This window comes from Oreochromis aureus, linkage group 14 (assembly GCF_013358895.1).
Source record: "Oreochromis aureus strain Israel breed Guangdong linkage group 14, ZZ_aureus, whole genome shotgun sequence".
NCBI classification, from domain to species: Eukaryota; Metazoa; Chordata; class Actinopteri; order Cichliformes; family Cichlidae; genus Oreochromis; species Oreochromis aureus.
In genome coordinates, this window is record NC_052955.1 from 37,634,161 (window position 1) to 37,654,644 (window position 20,484).

The 20,484-nt window shown below is 39.2% G+C and overlaps 1 protein-coding gene across 8 annotated transcripts in view; it reads left to right on the top strand.

The window, feature by feature from the left end:
- Positions 1-20,484, top strand: part of myo18ab (myosin XVIIIAb) — a 149,194-nt gene that overhangs the window by 27,535 nt on the left and 101,175 nt on the right. For 7 of the 8 annotated variants that reach the window (XM_039622625.1, XM_039622629.1, XM_039622628.1 and 4 more), the window contains exon 3: positions 17,194-17,281. In XM_039622625.1, coding sequence (XP_039478559.1) covers positions 17,194-17,281 — 88 coding nt within the window. Of the gene's footprint in view, positions 1-1,276; positions 1,436-17,193; positions 17,282-20,484 lie in introns of those variants that run through there. The other variant, XM_039622633.1, reaches the window with a different exon arrangement.

Genomic DNA, 20,484 nt, shown 5'->3' on the forward strand with positions numbered 1-20,484 from the left:
CTCCCATTCCCTTCCCGGATGAATGTGGAAGCCACTGCAGAAAAATATATTCTGTAGTTTTAGGATTGCTGAAGTGTTTTTTGCTTTTTTGGTTTTTTTTGGTTCCATGGCTCCATCTTGTGGAGAAAGATCAGAAGTGTGGGGAAATGCAGACCACTAGGGGGTCAATATCTGCTACCTGCTGCCTGCTCCCAATAGGGCTTAAATATCTGGGACTCTCCGGCAATTGCGCTTAGAACTGAAGAAGTGTCTCGGATGAGAGGTGTAACATATTCAAGAAACTTAAAGAAGTCCAGTCGCTTTTCTTTCCAAGCTCCTTAGATTACCGTGATCTGGATGACTGAGAACCTTCACAGGCTTATACACCTGACAGTTGCAGTAAAATGTACTGTGAGTGCTCAATGAGTAGGATAGCAAAATTTAAGTACCTGTTGATGCCTTTTGCTTTTTCGTTTTTTAGTTGTTTCCATAATTCTCCTGATTTGATCTTTTGCACATAGAGAGGCTGCTGGCTTGTGGCTGGTTCTAAGCTTTGGATAGCTTTAGCTTTGGACACTTTGCCTTTCTTTAGTCTTTATAATGTCCATGTTCAGCTGGGTGAAGAGGATTAAACTGTTTGATTAGGTTTGTTGTTACCAATGTTTTCATGGGGCTGACCCCTGAACCCCTGGTGAACTTTGCATCTTCACTCAGAGTGAGGAGCTTCTATGCAATATTTTTGTGTGGCTGTGAGTGTGTGCATTACTTTTTGCCTCCATCGTATGTTGCACATTAAACAGACCAACCTGAGCCTGACCAGTTGGCCACCAATAAGGACATTGGCAATGGGAATTTTCTGGTCAGTGGCTAGTCAATCGGCGCATCTCTAAAACATATGACTGTGGTAATTAAAACATGCCTCAGACAGGGTTTACTTAATAAAACAATCACTTAACAAATATATATACATATATATAAAACGTGTGTCCTTTTTAGGAAAAGCCACAGCATTAGTATAAAAAACTCCTGTTAAAAACAACAGTAATTAACATTACTCATAAGAGAACAGACTTCACTTAACTGGGACTCATTCAAATAATAAAAGTACCACAGTTTTGACAGAACAGAGATAAGACCTGGGTTTTTTTTCTTTCCTTTGCTAGCAGCATGAGAGAAGCATTCATTTCCTCTAACATGTTCCACTCTGCTTCTGCTTTTCATTGTGATGCCTTCCTTTAGCTGCTTTACACTTCTTCCTCTTTGCTGTATACACTGGTTTCACAAAGGAAGACAGTGTAACTTAGAACCCCGGCACTCCACACAACACATGTAACATGTCTTGTGCAAAATCTAAAAGCAGAGAGAGTTGATAAAATAGGAGGTTTTGTAGGATTAGATAGCTGTAGTGCTAGATGAGGAATTGAATTGGAACAAGATGACTGGACTAAATGTGAAGGTACGTTACCATTATATGGGACATGGCATTGTAACTCAACTCGGAAGTTCTAAGAAATAATGGCTAAGATCTCTCCTGACTATTGCTCTATGCGATCGATGTATCTTTTGTCATTATAGCAAGCTCGTACTGTAGTGCTGTGCAAGTTCTGTCTCTGTGTTTACATATACAGTTATGTTTAAAAGTTGACATACACTCATGATGATGATGATGATGATATGAAAACGTCTATCGTTTCATATTACGCTATTGTTTGTTTCATGGTGTTGCAAAATTAACTCTTTACGGCAATATTTTTTTCATCGTTTTGATGGTCACTGTAGTGGCTATATTAATTGCTTAAAGTTCTCTCTTTCTCTTATATTTAAAATAACCACACTACGGACAGACAAGTGACTGTTTTTATGCGTTGTCGTTAGCAACAACGACGGTAAACCCAACGTGTGGCTCCACCGTCCGCTTGTTTATTTTCCACATAAACCGTTCACAATAAAGCTGAAGATTCTGTTGAGACTTTTCAAAATAAACTGAAATGATGATAAAATACATTATTCTCAAACATCAAATTTTAGAATATGCATCAAACAAATGACCTAAAATACAAAAAACATGAAGTAGCTATAAATGGCGCTTACAGTCACTACGTGGATGCAGGCACAGAGAATACCAGCATGCCCAGTGAAGATGAGGTTGAACCAAGAGAACAGAGAGCCGTCAGGTGCTTAGACTCAAACGTTAGAACAGGTTTTTCCCAGCAGCACAACGTATAATAAATACGCACAAAGAAAATGGCGGCCGTTCTAACTTATGTCTAAAAATGTGTAGTTTCATGCATCGGTCAAAACACTTGACTCCAGGTACACGACGCCCACCTGAAAACACTTTATGCAAGTCGAGTTGCCCGAGATTTACAGAATTTGCAGAAAATGTAAAATTTTTGTGATATATTTATATTGTTGTCGGGACGACAAATGTCTTATATCGGGATATGAGATTTTGGTCATATCGCACAGCCCTAATGATTGCCATGGGAATTTTGGTCTTTTAATGATTTCTTTGAACTGTTTTTTTCCGTGGTGGAGTGATTTTTCTAGCGCTCCTTTTTAATTACTTGAAAAAACCAAAACTGGGTGCAGAAGTTGATGTTATTTAGGATTTTCTGTAATCTGCACAGGTTCAAAAGTATACATACAGGCTTAAATACATTTCTCAAAAACTTAAAGCAACAGTTTTTAATCTGAGTATACCATCACAGGGCTCGCAAAATCGCTAGCCCGACATCCCAGGGCTAGCGATTTTTCCAGTCGGGCTACCAAAATCTAACTCAGCCCTGCCCGTCGGGCTACCCTAGGAAAGGAAAATATATGTCAATGCTTTTGCATTTTTTCGCAACTGTAGCTGGGTAATTATGTCATTGGCATCGATGAGCCACTGTCAATATGTGACATATTGAAATCACGTTTGAATTTGCGCTTGTTTTTTGCTTTCACTTTCACTTTGCGATCACACGTACTGATTGGTGAGTGACGGAATTCCTCTGACATGGTCTTATCACTCATTAGCTTACTTATTCAAACATGACAAGTGAAATCTCCCGCAGCAAACTTAAACATATGATAGAGGTTGTTTGGGCAGAGAATCGCTGACCGTGATGTGTGTGCGTGTGTAAAAGCAGATGGCTTTACGCAGGAATTTTAGTTCTGCAGAGCCAAATAAGACGGGTCAGGGTGAAGAAGGGACAGCCAAAGAAAAGCCTACCACAAAACGGAAAAGTTATGACACATCAGACTATGAGGCAAAAAGAAAGCGTAGCATTTTGGTTTCATGGACAAAAGAATTTCTCTGGCTGGAATATGACGAGCTAAATAACATAATGTTCTGCCGGGTGTGTCGTGAGTTTCCCTCGATATCTGAGTCGACAAGTGCCTTTGTTACTGGGACCAGTAATTTTAAGAAAGACCCCATCAGAATCCATGAGAAGTGCAAGAAATGCATTATTGCTCAGTCTGCAGTATCTTTCCCATAACAAACACCAATTGCAAAAAATATGCTAAAAATAAACCAAGCACAACAAGAAGTCCTGAAAAAGCTGTTTAGAACAGCGTACTATGTTACAAAGAGTGAACTACCATTGGCAAAATGTAGCAGTCTTTGGAAAATTCAAAAAGCAAATGGCCTAGATCTTGGTTCCACTTACCTCTTACCCGTGACTTCAGTGGGAGGGATAGCAGGGGAGAAGAGAAAAGAAGACAAATCTGTAATGCCTAAATGTGAACAAAAGTCCTTACATATGCCAAAAGTAGGAGAAATGTGTTTATACAGCTCGGCCATCACTTCTGGGTACTCCGTGCGTCTATTTAGAACTTCCGGGTAGTAGTCCTCCACCACGCGAATCTGCAGACCACGGTACTCTAGTTTCCCTCTTCTCTGGGCTTCTCAGTTAAGAAGGTCCTTTATCTGGTACAGATGAAGGTTCATGGTTTCGGGGCGCAGTCTCTGTCCTGGGGCCGGCTCTGTCAGTCTCCGGCCGGGAGAGCTGAGAGAAGTTGCATGTGGCAGCATTGATGAAAAATAATTAGAGCCTTTATTGTTGTAATTACTTCATGTGCTGAAGTGAATGTAACACCTGCAGCATCAGCCTCATATATAAAGCCACAATAAGCAACAAATAAAATCTCGTCTATGTGCCTGGGATGACCTTCATAATAGGCAGTTAGAGACACACACACACACACACACACACACACACACACACACACACACACACACACACGCAGGCAGGCAGCTGAGATGATACCAACTAGAGCAGCATGTGTGGTTGAGCAGTGTGGCAAGTGATTGGACTGTGGCAATGGTCGGGGGAGTGAATGGCAGAGCTGTCTAGAAAACTGGAAGGCTCGGGCTCCTATTTTTACCTTTTAGCAGCCTCCTATCACAACAGCTGTCCCTGTCAACTCTTGTCTGTACACCATCAGGAATAGCCAGCCTATCATAGTGCTCCCTCTCTTGTCAGCCCTGCTGTTTCACTCGCCACTTTGTATGTCTCTGGCTGGTCTTTCAGATCTATTCCTCTTTACCCAGTTACTGATTTGGTCTGTGTTTTTTGAGGACTACTATAATACAGAAGTTGTGGGACTTCTTCATTTACAGGTAGAATTATTTATACTAACTAATTTTTTACAACAAGTGGTTTCTTCTGCTGAATATATATGACAAGAATGGGGCCTTGATGCTCTACAGCCATTGCCACTATTTTTGGCTAGAGATGGACAAGGGGGGCAGCTTGAGGGCTTTGCCATCTGAAAGTAGCATTATACGATACAACTTCCTTGGTTCTTGTTGTGTTGTCCACATTTTTCTGCTCAGGTGTTGGTCGGTAAGTGGTCCCAGTTAACTTACTTTATATGTATGTTTTCTTGGAAAGAATGGAAACTTATCAGCTTGTGGCAGATATGAAAAATTATTTTCAGATAAAATGAAAATAATGTTACAATAGATTGTGAATCAATGTGAATGTAACAATGTCTATAAATTATACAGGATGAATGAAGCTGTGATGTTCTCACCTCTAAACTTCACTGTTCTTCACTGATGGTATAGTGTTTTTGGGGTGATCTGCAGTGCCTTTTGACCTCCAAAAATGGTTGCATTATGTCATCCAAAGATTCAGTTTTGCTCCAAACCATATTCTCCCAGTATTTCACAGGCTTGATGAAATATTGTTTAGTAGATTTTAAACGTGTTTCAGCATGCTTTTTCTTGAGCAATGGAATCTGACCACAAGTGATCTTTGGCTCTTGGATAACCCTTCTAATAATTCCTTTCAACCTCTGTCTGAAATCTTGTGGGGAACACCTGGCCATGGCCAGTTTATGGTGGTTTATGGTTTATGGAAATGTTTTTCATGCATTTTCCACCAAGCAAGCAGATCATCTTCTCCGTCTACGACCCCCTTGCTGAGATAACAGTCCATTTCTATCTGCACCTTCTCCTCCAGTGTGCATTTTGACAATTAGTTCGTCCATGTTTGGACTTCTTCTGTGTTCTAAACGCGCAAATCAGTCCGTGGATGATTACATTGCTCTGCCCATCAAAAAGTCTGCGTGTACGTGAATATATCACCTGTCATTAGTTATTGGACTGACGATTGTCAGTTGGAAAATATTTACATATCGCCCAACCTTAGCCCCAACAGTGCTCACTGGAATAGTGCCAATCGTATGTTTGGAAACAATAAGATTGTGAAGGTCTTGCGAGAGCTCATTGGTTTTACAATCATGAAAAGTTTCTTGTGTGACACCTTGGTTTTCATAGGCCATCATTTGAGACTGAACCAGCTGATATTAATTTGCACGAAATGGCAGGATTGCTTTCTAATTACCAATGAATTTTAATGCCTTTTTGCAGCTCTCTTTCTTGATGTGTTCAATACTATATAATAATAGTTTGGATGGGTCGTTACCAACATCTGGTGATAATTTCATATCAATAGCACCTTGATTAGTGACATAGTCAGTACTTATTTATACCTGCTGTGTATGTTGCAATCATTATAGTAGTATAGTACTATGGTACGTGACATTGTGATACACCATTTTAATTTGATGTTCTATTTTATATTATGACACAGTGCTCAATTTAACTGTCAAATGTACAAATGTATATGATTGTGGGATTTGTATAAAATATTTGTATACACCACATAGATGTTGGCACTCACAATGTCCTTGGCAATGCTTATGGAAACTTTTATCAAGATTAGTTATTTATCATCCTACTTGTGTAGGATGAGTTACTTTTGATTTTGTATAGTTGTTTTTACAAAATATGTTTACATTTCTTAGAATAAGCTCTAATTTTGTGCTCATTCTTTGTTTTTCTCAGTGCTTTGCCATTAAAAACAAAACTTTACTTACACTGAAAATTCAGTGCGTCCTGGTGTGTGAAGAAGTTTCTTCTTAACTATGTGTAATCTTCCTTTCCTAGCTTTCCTCCGCCTCCTTCACCTGCTTTCATCTCATCCATCACAGTCCATGACAGCAGATCAGCCAACATGGCATTTTCATCTCGTTTTTCATTCTGGGAACAAAAGGGAAGTCTTGTTTAGATGTTTAGTAGAGCACATTAGTGTGATGGGACTACCATGGTGTACTAACATCTGTATGTTTGGATTTGTGTGGCATTTGGTGTGGCACCCCACTTCAGATTTTAATGGCTTTCACTTATTTTATGTTATACTTACTGCATTTAAATTGCGTTAGTTAAGTGCATCAGTTTCAGCTCTTGAAATAGTAAGACAATTTTTACAGCACATTATTGCACATTACATTGCACTGAAATAAAAATATTTTCATGCAAAAGATGGCTCTCAGAATATGTGCATGTTTTGAAATTTGCATGGTGTGCAATGAATCTAAGCTATAAGATTTTGATCTGGTTTCCTGTTCAACACATTTAGATTAAAGAAGAGAACAAGCCAGCAAACAAAAGTGTAAGTAAAGAATGGTATTAATTAGAGTTTCTGGCTCTCATGTTAGAATCATCTTGGTTCTTAACATTTAAAATCCAGTGTTTTAGCATGGTCTTTGTATTATATTTCATGTTGAAGTGTTAGGATGACACATTTTGTGGCAGATACCCTGTATATATTGCCATCATCTATTTCTTTGTTGTTTTTTAGGTTAAATCTGCTAATATATTTAAAAAAATGTTTTTTTTACAACACTTTCTGAAATATTTGTGACAATAAATTTTAAAGCAAATGTAAATATTTCTGAATTATTTAAACTACAATTGAAGATTAGTTAAAAAAATTAATTAGTGAATAAAAAAGTGAGAAAAGAAATAAACACATTTAAAAAATATATATATTGAAAGTTTTGTTGTTGCATTAGTTAGTTGTAATAACACTATGAAAATCAAAGAACCTTTGCAAAAGTATAGAATGTTCAAAACAGTGTAAAACACAGAAATGCTGCAGATTTGTAATTAATTTATTTTTTTTCCATAAATAGCTACTTTGACTTTAATCTGTCACTGACTGTGACAGACATGGCATGTCTGGAAAACCTCACTCAAGAGGTGCCTAGTAACCATCCTAGTGAGATGCCCAAATCACTTCAGCTGGCTCCTTTTGATGTAAAATGGCTCTACTCTGAGTGTATACATAATCTCATTCTTTCAGTTATTACCTAGCGCTTGTGGCCATAGGTGAGTGTAGGGATGTAGAGCTAACGTAGATCTACTGGTCAGTCAGCTTTGGTTTCTTGTCACCAGAACAGACCAGTTCACTGTCTGTATCACTGCGATTGTGGCCCAGATCAGCCTGTCCGTTTCCCCTTCCCCTCGCTTGTGAACATGTCCCTAAGAGACTTAAAAAACTATACTTGGGTCAACAACTGGAGGGTATACTCCACCCTTTTGAAAACCATGGCCTCAGACTTAAAAGTGTTTCATCAGGCCACCCCTGATGAAGTCGACAGAAAATCTTATCATCCGCAGAAAGATACAAGATCCTGAGACCACTAAAGGGCAGTGATAGTCAGGACACTTTCCCCAACACCGACCAGGTGTTGACCAGGAACAAAACCCTAACTTACATGCACCGAATTGTGGGATACAAGTATTCTGACCCCTGCTCTCAGCCTCACCACGGCAAATTTAAATTGGAACAGCGTAAATGGTAAATGGACTGGTTCTCATATAGTGCTTTTCTACTCTACTTCAGCACTCAAAGCACTCCATAGACACACTTTTTTCTACATCTAAGTACTTTCCAGCCACCCTCAGTCTCCAGAAGACTAGTTCAAGAGCCCACAGTGTGTGTTGAGACAAACTCGACTACATCTACCTAGTATCTCTCAACCCCATGTACTCAGGCTTCTTTTCCAACAGACAAGTGATGTTCCATGCCCCTAGTGGTAGTTTCAATAGCTGGGGGTCAGACCACCAGTGCCTCTGCTCTTTCATGATGCTTGACACACATTGCAGTTGAAAACCTTCTTAATTATTATCATTATCTAAACATCTAGGCTTAGCTCTTCCCTAATATATAATAACTGGAATACTCAAATTCGCATCAGCATATATTTTAACTTAAATGCCACAAAGTTTTAGTTTTAACTCATTCAATACTAGTTAAATCCCTGTAGTGTACTGGATTAATCATGCTAACATGCTTTAGCTGATAGTTGGCAACTAGCACTCTCCCAAAACCTTCACCAAAAGGTGGACGGCTAGATGTCTTGTTCCAGGAGAGCAAATATGTCATTAGAGATAGACCTTTGGACCTGATGGGGGATGCTAACCTTGTAACCTTTGGGTTGATTACATGTTGTTTTACACCCTTTTAGTGTTAAAATTAGTACCATGTCTAGCAAAATGGAACTGTGATGTTTGCTCAACCTGTCCTGAAAGCCTTTGATTTCTTAGTGATATTCTGGTTGGTAGCCATTTCTAGGCATTGGATTTCTAGGCTAAATTCAAAGTCATTGGAAGTTCCAGTATTGCGTTATAGGGTTATAGGAATATCTGTTCTTCTCTGTTACTAGTCTCCAACATTTTTATTCTTTGATAGAATAAGACATAATGCTTGGATTTTCATTACTTTTCTGCATTCTTGTAATTCCTTTTTTTTCTCTATGAGTAGTCAGACAATGATGGGATTCCTGGCCGAGCCAAGTCAGTACCAGCTCTAGATCCTGGCAGGGGTTTATTGAGGGCAAAAAGTCCTACTGCAGAGTCAGTTGCCCGGATCAGGAGTCCTTCCCCACCAAAAGTCAGGACACCCATAAAAGTCCAAGGGCACTTCAAAAGTCCTGAGCCACCATCAAAGACGGCGGCACAACTTAAAAGTCCTGAACCTCCACAAATTCCTCAGAAGCTTGAACCAGATTTAAGTGAGCAAGAACAAAATTGCGTGGTGGGAAAAAGCACAGTCAATGGTACTGCCAGTGGTATCATCAGCCTTCCAGGCACAAGCACCAACCAAATGGCTACCACAGATGACCAGGGTTACACACGTAAGAAAGTAGTAAAGGTTGTTCGTCGTGTTGTGAGGAAGGTTTTACCCTCAGAAGATGAGAACATTGTACCAGCACAGAAATCTGACAAAGTTACAGAAGTAGGCAAGCCTACTACTGACACAATCAAAGTAGCAGCAGCAGCAACCTCAGTGTCCCAAACCCAAGTGATGCCAGGATTCTCTTTTAAACATGATGTCATCAAAACAGAAGACAAAGATGATATTTCAAGGGGCTTAACAAGCCTTATGATCAGAGGCAGAACAAGGGAGTGCCTTCCAAGAATATTTCAGGATAACCGACCAGAAAAAATGGAGTTAGACAAGATAAGTGAGAAGATGGATGAAAAACTTGACTTGAAGGAGACAAAAAAGGAGCAGAATGAAGATAAAGCCAAGCCAGAGTTGCAGGATGTTAAACACAAATCCAGCAGTTCTTCTCCAGTTACAAAGGAAATCACATCTTCTCTGGTTTCTGTTAACCCTGCTAACAAAGCAACTGTGGGCTCAGGTTCAGATTCTTCCAAATCTCCTCATTCCCGACCTTTATCTCTCACACCAGTTATGGGCTTCATCCCAGCTCCTGACTTTATACCTGAACCCCAATCATGTTTCACTGCATCAACCTCTGTGAGCCCTAATCCTCCCCTGCCCAGAGTTGGTCCACTGTCTTCTACGCCTACAGGAATTGTTTCTATCCAGCAACCTACTGTTAGTCAAAAAGAGGTACAGTTTAACACTTGGCATGTCGTCTTGACTTTTGGGACATGGTGTTGTTGATGTTGGGTGCATAGCATTTAAAATGCATGTTTGGAGTGAAAGAGCACTGTAGTGTTTGCTAATAGTGTTTGCACCACATTTATGTGTAACGTTAGCGTTCACAGTGGCTAGACTCAGCCACTTTTAAAAAGCTGTGGAAGACAAATGAGCAGAAGATATTGCAACACACAAGGAAAAAGGTTAACTTGGAGTCTCTTGAGCTAATTGCCAGTAGATGATGAAGTCACTTTGAATAATTAGTCAATTGACTTAATGTACATATGTTTAATTGTTTGACATTTTATATTGAAAAACTGTAGGTCATTTTCTTTACACCTTTTGTTTTTGGGCATTCAACATGGGCTCTTTTATGAATACCCTGCTTCTAATCAGCTTAGCAACAGGTGGTGTTATATTTGGAAATATTATTATATCCAACCAGTATTTCTCATTCTTGTAATCATTAAACCACAAAGTTGTGTACGTCCACAGCTTAGTCATTTCTACAGAATGCTGGGTTTGCTATGTAAACTCCTATGGTTTTAAGTACGCTTGTTAGTTTTGAGGTTTTTGACTCTTGAGTCATTTTTGTGGTTAAGTCTATTGTCAATGAACAAGGAGGACAGTTTTAGTTTTTAACCTTTGATAATAAGCCTTGTTTGCACTGCTGCTTTGTGGAAAAGCAACAAAAAGAAAAAACATCATATTCGAAAAAGATGCTCCCACAGACAAGTACACTAACTGGTCTGCTGCCTGTTTCTCTCTTTATTTTCTCTTTAGCGCTCTTAATTTTTTCACACATTCTGTTTGGTTTGTTCCAGATTGTGTACTGCCAATTTTAGTAATACACTGTGTTACTCTGTCACACTGTTTTTACACAGTTTTTTTTTAAAGCATACGTGCTGTTTGAAGCAGAAGCTACTTATATACTACTACTACTCCTTATGTAGTGCTACTACAGAACTACTAAACATGGTGTTTTTGAAATGGATTCCAGGCTAACCCAAACTGCTTATGCTGTTGATACAGTCATTGTATGTGTTTGAGTCTCCTGTGGAAAACATGAGTGAAGTCAATGAGGATGTCTGATGTACTTATTTATTTTTTAAAGATGACTAAACATAACTAAAATACATATCCATCTGCTGAGGACATTTCTGTCTGTGTCTAATTGTGGGCTTTGCTTCATCTGTGTCAGTGTGCTCAGATTCAGTATTTTGGTGCTTTGACCTGTAGGAGGCACCAGTCAGTCCAACTGAGGAAGCTCAGCGACACCTGATGAAGATCTTTGGTGTCCCTGTAAATAACCAGATAATATTGCCTTTGAGTTTTCCGTGTTTGTACATGTACACATCAAAAAATCTAACCAGCAGTATTGACTTCCCCCATGGTCTAAAGCAGTTTGACGATTAGGCAAGTTAAAGCACCGACGTAAAGGGGTGGCTCTTTTTACACTTCAGATTTGTGCATGTGGCAATAACACAGTGTGCTGGTATGAAGCAACCGGTGGTGAAAACTTTCATGCCATGTAAAGTAAGGGACGGTTAACCCTGTAGCAAAAAAGTAAAGAGCCCATTATTGCTGTCATTATTTTGTAAGTGCCAGGTGTTACCTCTAGATTTACATCAGTGCTGGCATAGGAGTACAAAATAGAAGTAAATCATAGTAGAGTTTTCTCGAGAAAGTATCATCTCTCAAGCTGTTGCAATATCTCCTTCTTTATAGTCTGAAGCCCTGTGATCGTCTGCACTGATATCTCATTGAAATGGCTATAAAAACTCACACAATCATGTCTTCAGCCTGGCTGTGCCACCGGTGCAAGTTTCCAAAAATAAGCATAGAGATGCTTCAAGAGGTGCTCCCGTTGATTGTTATTTAGTGCTTTGCCAGTGGTGTCATTGAGTCAGGGTATTAAAGAGAAAAACAGTTTCACCAAAGGGAATTCAGAATAGCTGAAACGGTTGATTTAAAGTCATGAAACAGCTTAGTTTTTAGAAAAAAAAGAATGCTTATTATTATGAATTAATTAATTAATGTTAATTGAAAAGTAAAAAGGAACATGGAGAAAGTTGCTGTGGTGAACATTTTTCACAAACCAAGTTAAACCAAGTGAAGTTGCTCTCTGAAAGCTGCTAAAGTTATTCAGTTAAATTCTGTTTAATTTATTTATCACCAAATAACTATGAGGCAACTTTTGTTGTGATTAACTGGTCTAATGTTACATAGTCTTGCATCTCCACACCCTACCCACTCAGTCACTTTGGTAAGGTAAACACCACTAATGTGACAGCTAATAGAAAATATTCTCCTAAAGACAGTGAGACAGTTTTTTATCTCTCCTGTTCATATTGAATTCTGTATCTTTGATAAAATGTTAATTAACCTTCAAATGCACTTTTGCAGTTATAACGATCTGTGTTGCAAAAGGTCAGGTTAAGTTAAGCAATGGACACCAAGTCTGTCAGCAGTGTTGGAGAAAAAAAGAGCGGATTCTGAGCTAGTTCTGCTGCCCATGTTTTTTCTCGTGCTGTAATCTTTTTTAACATTTCAGAAATGTTCCTCTTCATTTCTAATTTAATAGTAACTTCACCAAAGCTGTTAGCATACATCACTATTTATCACATTGATCATCATTAGTAGGATATCTGTTGTCCTGTCCTCACCTGGGACATGACAACTGCTATATGAAAGTCATGGAGTGGAATGATGTTTCCACTCTCACACTCTTTTTGCAACAATTTCATTTACTACTGTGTTGCTCATTATCCTGACAATAAAAACTTGTACTCTATTAAAATTATATTTCAAAACAATGGAAAAATTACTGGAAACATTGAAAATTGGACTGCCCTGATAAACATGATTTGGGCCCACAGTTCTTTATCATTGCTTGACTTCTGATGCAGTGTCAAATTATGTTACCTTTAAATTTAGTCATTTTGCTGGAGCTGCTAGAGCTGTGGACACTACAGAAACACCCACTTGTGGATTTTGTTATAGACATGTCACAGGGTTTCAGAGAGAGTTCTGGTTAAGACATTCCTGTGGAATACATTAAACTCAAAAGTAAATCTCCCTAGTTAGCTTTGTAGGATATTCCCTTTCATGAGTGATATAACCAACTTTTCACAGTTAGCCAATAACTGTATTTGTTTCAACTGACTACATTCTCATTACATAGGGGAATTATTTCAGTGTCATGGTTACTCATTGTAAAGCCATTTTCCCTTTTCCATTGCCACTTAAATGTTTATGCACTTCTTGTTACTTTGATGTTCTGCAATATTTTCATCTGAATTTCCATGTTGACTGTGTCTTCTCTGTTCTTCCCCTCATTCCCTGTCTTTCTCTCCATGCTTTACTCACACTGCTTTTGCTGGTTGTCTCTGTGGCTAGCTGGAGCCAGCAGTCAGTGTTTCATCTTCTGTTGAGGAGCTCGTGTCTGCACCTCTGCAGGCTCAGGTCACCCTCCATGTACCAGAGACCTGCATTCCCTTGGGGCTCCTATCTGGAATTTGTACTCAATTGACATGTGAGAATGTAAGGCCCAAAATCCTTTTAATTTTCTCAATTTCCCCCATGTGAAGTATTGAATTGAATTAAATTGAATTGAATTTTATTTATGTAGTGCCAAATCACAACAACAGTTGCTTCAAGGTGCTATTGACAGTTAAACTCCACTAAATGCCCTAGTATATAAGCTTACATTGGTTTTGTTAGAGCCCTTTCTCTCTCTCTCTCCATTCCATGTCAATCCTTCTTTCTTTCTGTCTGTCTGTCTCTGTCTTTCTTTCTTTCTTGTCTTTCTTTCTTTCTTTCTTTCTTTCTTTCTTTCTTCAAATCCCAAGTAAAATGTAAATTAAAAAGAATGCAAACACAAATCTTTTTCACCATACAACACTGACACCCCCCCCCCCCCAAAAGTGTAACATGCCATTTTGAACAACAATAGGCTGGAAAAGTAAGTGGTACTAAATACAATAATCGAATAACTCATCTCCTCAGTTCCCAGACACTTATAGAATGAGCCTGTACAGAGTGGTAACCTTTGCCCCGTCCTAGAGCTGGGCGATATATCGAGTTTTTAAAAAAAAATATCGATATATTTTTATACGAGATATAAGATGTGACAATATCCTTTATATCGATATAGTCTATGTTACGTTATAATTATAGTTGCAAAGCCGCAAGTTTGCCTCTCTTTCGTTCACTTTTGTCTCTATGCAACGTTACTCGACCTCGCCTCTCCTTCACTGAACACAACTCCCCCTCCTCCCCCATCGCTTCACCTGCAGGCAGCGACAAGATGGACACGGCAAATCTCCGTTAACGAGTTACTGCGCATCGCCCCGTGCGTGGGGCTGGACGGTGTCAACGTGTTAACGAGCTAGCCACGCTAACGCCATGCACGGCCTGAAATCCTGTCATTTTCTCAAAAGTTGACTGCGCGCCTTTTGTATGAATTCTGGTTGTGCTTGATGACCGCAAACTGGTTTTATGTGATACACAGCGCTCAGCAATCTGTCAAAAAATGTTTTAGTTCGACTTTGGTAAGCTACAGAGCTGCACCGCTTGATGGATTGTCGGAGCATTACGGCTACCGAGGAGCCTCGCGGAGTGATACGTACTGTGCTTCAAGGTAATATTACCGTATTGTGTGTGTATGAGGACCATAAATGGCACCTGTTCAGAGACATGGTTACGAAGCGGATCTCAAACTCCAGGCTGTCAGTCACGCAGTAGAAGTTGGGAACAGAGCAGCTGTCAAATCTGTCTTTGTTATTATGCTCAGCGTCTTTTAGTTTACATTTTGACTGCACAATTGTGAGCTCTTTGTTATGCACAAAACAACATAGTTTTCTTTTATTTATAGAGCATCATTATTTAATAAATGCTCATAATTTATTTTTGAGTAGTTTTTTTCATGTACATCTATGCTGTATGTTAATAAAAGTGCCTGTGTGACATCTGGGACACAGCTTTGACTAAGAACTCTCTTTTTGTTCTTACTTTATGGCTTTAAAAAAATATCGAGATATATATCTTATATCGCCATCCAGCTAAAAAATATCGAGATATGAATTTTGGGTCATATCGCCCAGCTCTACCCCGTCCCAACTTTTTTTTTTTGACGTATTGCCATCAAGTTCAAAATGACCTCATTTTTTTTCCTTAAAAGAGTACATTTTCTCAGTTTCAACATTTGATGTGTTTTCTGTGCTCTGCTGTACTTCTGCTATTGTACACCATCCCAACATTTTTGGAATCAGAGTTGTATTTCAGGCTTTTAAGGATTTTTTTCTTACAATATAATGTTAGTCCTTCAATTCAGGCATGCTAAACTGGATAAAGTCTTTCTAAAGATGAGAGCAGCAAATACATTATACAGGGATGCTAAAGTGACATAATAATGTGCAGATAGTTGGACATTAGGTTGGGTTATTAAATTAAAAATTTCCTGAATTGTCAACATATTCACAGAGTGGTATGTGTAGCACATGGGGGGTTGGGCAGGGAGTTGCTACTTGGCACATGTTTTTTAGCAAATGCAATCATGAAAGAGCCGGTTATGAAAATAATATTTAATCATCTAGTTGGGATTTTTTGGTTTTAAGCGCAATAATACAGTTAATTTAAATACATGAAGCAGTGAGGACGCTGTCACTTGCAGCCTCTAGCACAGATTGTTTGACAAGTGTATTCACTAGTTTGTCATGAGCACAGAACTCCAGGGCTTTCTCATCAATGGTTGGCTGAAATCGCAAGTAGCCTAAAACCTATTGCTCAGCCTTAGTATACTAATCAAATGTCCTTGTTGTTTATCGGTGTAAAAAGTCTGAACTTCACTGTTGGTATTTCTCAGTTTTCTGTTCCATTTTCTGCCCCATCAAATTGTCATCCCCCTACCAGACAGGTGCCACAGACAGCTAATATGACGTTCACCATCGGTGCGTCTATTGAAAAAAGATGAGTTTGAATACTGGTCAAGTTTTCTAAAAATCTTGCGAATGCGATAACTCAAGAAGGAATTCATCTAGGATTTTCAAATTGATAGCATAGGTGCATCAACAAAAAATCTTGGATGAGGTTGAATCTCAGTGATCTCAACCTAAAGGTCAGAGTAAGTTTTCTGTGAATGCGATAACTTGAGAACAAGGTGATGTAGGATTATGAAATTGGTAATGGGTAAATGGATCGGGTCTTGATAGTGTTTTTTTTTTTTTTTACTTTTATGTAGAGCATCTGCTGCAGTGACATTGTCTACAGCTGTGCAGATTATGTTTCATTTTATCTGTGTATTTGTTTGTATATGTCTGTCTGATTTAACATATATTGCTTATGTATAACTGTGACCTTTAACCTTCTCATGCTGGCAAAATCACCAGGGATCAGTAGAAGAGGATCTTATTGCTCTCCAAGCATCTCATGCTGCAGCTAAGCAATCCCAGGTGTGGACTGCACTATGCCTGAGTGTGACAAAATCACCAGCTCATCCCTTGTGTTGTGCTGCCTTGTGCTCTTGCTTGCAAAGTGCAGTGTTTCCTATTCATGTTTCCTGTTAAAATGTAGTAACATTTAAGAAGTCATCAATAGAAATAGGTTTTTTTTGTTGTTGGTTTTTTTTTGCTCGTTTCCAGTTTATTTTGTTTTACACTTTCATTCTTGGTTCCCTATGTGTTTGTGTTCTTTCATGTTGTTATGAATATTGGGCTGAACCAAGCGACTCTCTGGCATTTTAGATACCAGGGGTTGCTATTGAATTCCTGTTTGACAATCGCAAATGTCCTCACACATTCTTCACACAACCCTGATCAGTCAATCACATGATCATTATTTTGAAAAGCTTTATTTGCATCCTTCAGCATGTACTGATATCTCACTGGAAATTATAATGGTTTAAAAAACACATGTTGCTGTGAGTGGTCCACAGGTATAATTTCTCCTGCTGTCCTGTAATTCTGACCTTTGTCCTTTTCAGGTGAAGACTGAGGAACAGATTGCAGCAGAGCAGGCCTGGTATGAATCAGATAAAGTATGGCTTGTCCACAAGGATGGCTTTTCCCTGGGTGAGGCTGGCTTATCTTTTTAAAAATGTTCTTACAGTGGCATCACATTTTTCCCCATTCCATTGCCTTTTGTTGGTCTTTTATAAAAAGCTACATAGTTACTTGTTACTAAATGTGTGTTTTAATGTATCTACCATTTAAAATACATGAGATGTGTACGTAATATTTTACTGCAAAAAATTTGTTATTTTGCATTAATTTAATTTGTCCAGTTACTTTAGAGCCCCTGAAATTAAGGGATTGTGTTAAAAATGCTCTAGTTCCTCACATTTTTATGCAATCTTATCCAAAATTAGAAAAAAGTTGTCTCTGTCCAAATAGTTATGGACCTAACTGTGTCGTTGGATGGTAAAAAGAGTACTTAAATTACTTAAGTATCTCCTGAATCCCCTTTAAATGCCTCCTGTAGTGGAAGAAGAAGCTGGAAACGAAGGAGACATCTCTCACATCCTTGTGGCTGTCACTGATGGAGTTAAATAACTCTCTGACTGCACGAAATCTGGGGTGATTGAGATTTACCCTAAGTTTCTGAATGCTCTAGATCAGGGGTGTGAAACATGTGGCCCACGGGCCACATCTAGCCTGCAATAAAAATATATTCGGCCCACAAGATAATTTCATGTGTCAGTTATTAATGACCTGTCGTATGTGGGCAGTGGTGTGTCTAGAAAATTTTTGTTGGGGGGGGGCCAGGTAGGGGCACAGATTTGGAGAAGGGTGGCAGATGTAATTGGCAGATAATGTTAAAAAAAATTCTATCAACCGTTAACCATAATTAAATAACCCTGTAAACCTAATAACTGAATTAGCTTTTGACTCTTATTAGAATGAGGTTTTAACAAAGTGCAAAGTTTTTAGATACTGCATTGATAAAGTACAAGAGATACAATCAGTGCTTTGTCAGTGTTTACTCAGCATTCAAGGACAGCAATATTTGCATATTATTTTTACTGACATATAGTGCACATATGTTTTGGGCAAAAACATTTTTGAATATTAAAATGTGAACATTTTTAACATACAACTGGCAAATTAGCCAATGCAAAACTTTATCTGCCTATTAAAAAAAGAAGATAATCTTCTTACAAACTGGTGTTTGATTTTGAAACAGGAAAAAAGTGGGGAAACAACTGAAAAGACTAACATTTGAATAAAACCCGAAAGCAGGTAAATACTTTCTATGCTGCCTTATGGTAAACTTTGGTAATACTGATGTATAAAGAACAACACTGTCTGATGATGAAATACAGTCAGCTGGCAATGGTGACACTGCCAGTATTAACCTGCAGGGCTGGACTGGGACAAAAAATTGGGCATTTTGACTAGAGACTGGCCCACCAGGTATTAAAGCCATAAAGCCTTTGAATGAAAACAAACGTTGTTGTGACAGTGATGTACACTGTCTTTTTGGTATATGTATGATTTCTATACATTTTACGTCAGATAAAAACTTTGTTCGCAAGATTCAGATAATTATTTAATAAAAGCGAGATATTTTAAATGAGAATAAGAAAGAAAAGTATTTCCTTGTGCCCCCCTTTCCCTGTTAATGCCCTACCCGGCCCCCTGGCAAAACTTTGCTAGACCCGCCCCTGCACAGTTACCAGCTGTCAGCTACATAGAAAAGGATCCTGGTGTTATTTGTCTCTCAGAAACAGTTCATAACTTCCCTTCAACTCATTCATGTCACCTAAAAGGTAAACCTGTTTCTCCATCACCTGTTCAGCTCTGATGATTCAGTAAGGACATCTCCTGGTTTCATCGTCATGTTTCCCTCTCACCAGATATACAAACCATCATGACCAGCAGCTTTACAGCTGTGGCTCCAGCAAACATCAGCTGATCCTAGAAATTAATATTAAATAAATTCTAACAACAGCTGATCAAGCTTAAAGGTGCTGCTATTGTTTAGCGCGACATCCGCTGGTTTCCTCTTTCTGGCACAAAGTGGGCAATAAACAAGAGAGAAAAGCCGATCAGCTGATCATTGATCAGTTTCATAATTGAAGTAGCAACAGAAGAGGGAGGGGAGAGAATGAGAGAAGACGAGGCAGCTGTGCAGCATAAAGACAGAATAACTCCAGCTTTGTGTGTTTTTCATTATAGCTAAAGTCCGGGACAAACTGCGTCTCTTCTCAGCTCAATACGAAACCCATAATATTTTCTCTGAATGAGGGAGCATTCCATTTTTTTTAGGAGCCGTTGGCAACTCTACTAACTAACCTTATGAATAAAATAAAATTCACTATCAGTAACATCATAGCACCCACCCAGCTGTATAGAAACTCCGTCATGCTAGCTAGCACGCAGTATGAGTTATTGTAACTGACTGTAAAAAGTCAGGACAACAAAAATAAACTCCACCTAAACTTGGTTTATATCTGACCCAGATAGACTGCAGGTCATAACTTCTTATCTGAAGTTCAGTTCACCTGACGCTCGGACCGGCGGCTGCCTCGGGTCTCTCCTCCTCCTGCCTCCCCTTCCCTCATCCACCTGCTGGCCTCTGTGGAAGCTCCGCCATAGCCACCACCAAACAACTGAGTTATTTTTACACATCGACCAGCATCTGGCCAATCCACCACCTCTCATTGCTCATGCCGTTACAAAAAAAAAAAAAAAAAAAAGTCATCAGCCCACCGGGCAAATGCCTGGTATGCTCGATGGCCAGTCCAGCTATGTTAACCTGTTAATCTTTCGCCGAAAAACTGTTTTCTGCGGTGCCGTCTTTCGTGCTTGGCTCTCCTACCTTTGCTAATGTGATGCTCATAGCAGAAGCCGATGCTGCATTCACTTACACTCGGATATCTGAGCTTCACTGTGAAAACATAATCGTACATTTGATATTTCATTGAATTTTATTGTTTTAGCTTCGGGGTGGCCTGGGGTGTGCCCCCCCCAGGCCACCCCGCTGGACACGCCACAGTATGTGGGAGGTGAATCTTCAGCTGTGCTGAGAATCCATGCAGTCAGGGCAGGGGCAGACTTTACTTTGACTGGCACATCAAGCAGTCAATCACATGCAAAGACAGACTGGGATCATACCATTTTGTGAAAGAAGGAAGGGGGGAAGACGTTCTGAAGACAGCAAGTGTAGTGGCACAGGCCAGGTACACAGAGAGAAAAAACTGCAAAAAAGGAGCAAAAACATAAAATAAGCAGCATCTGGCTGCATTTCAATGATACTGGAGACTGCAAAGCTG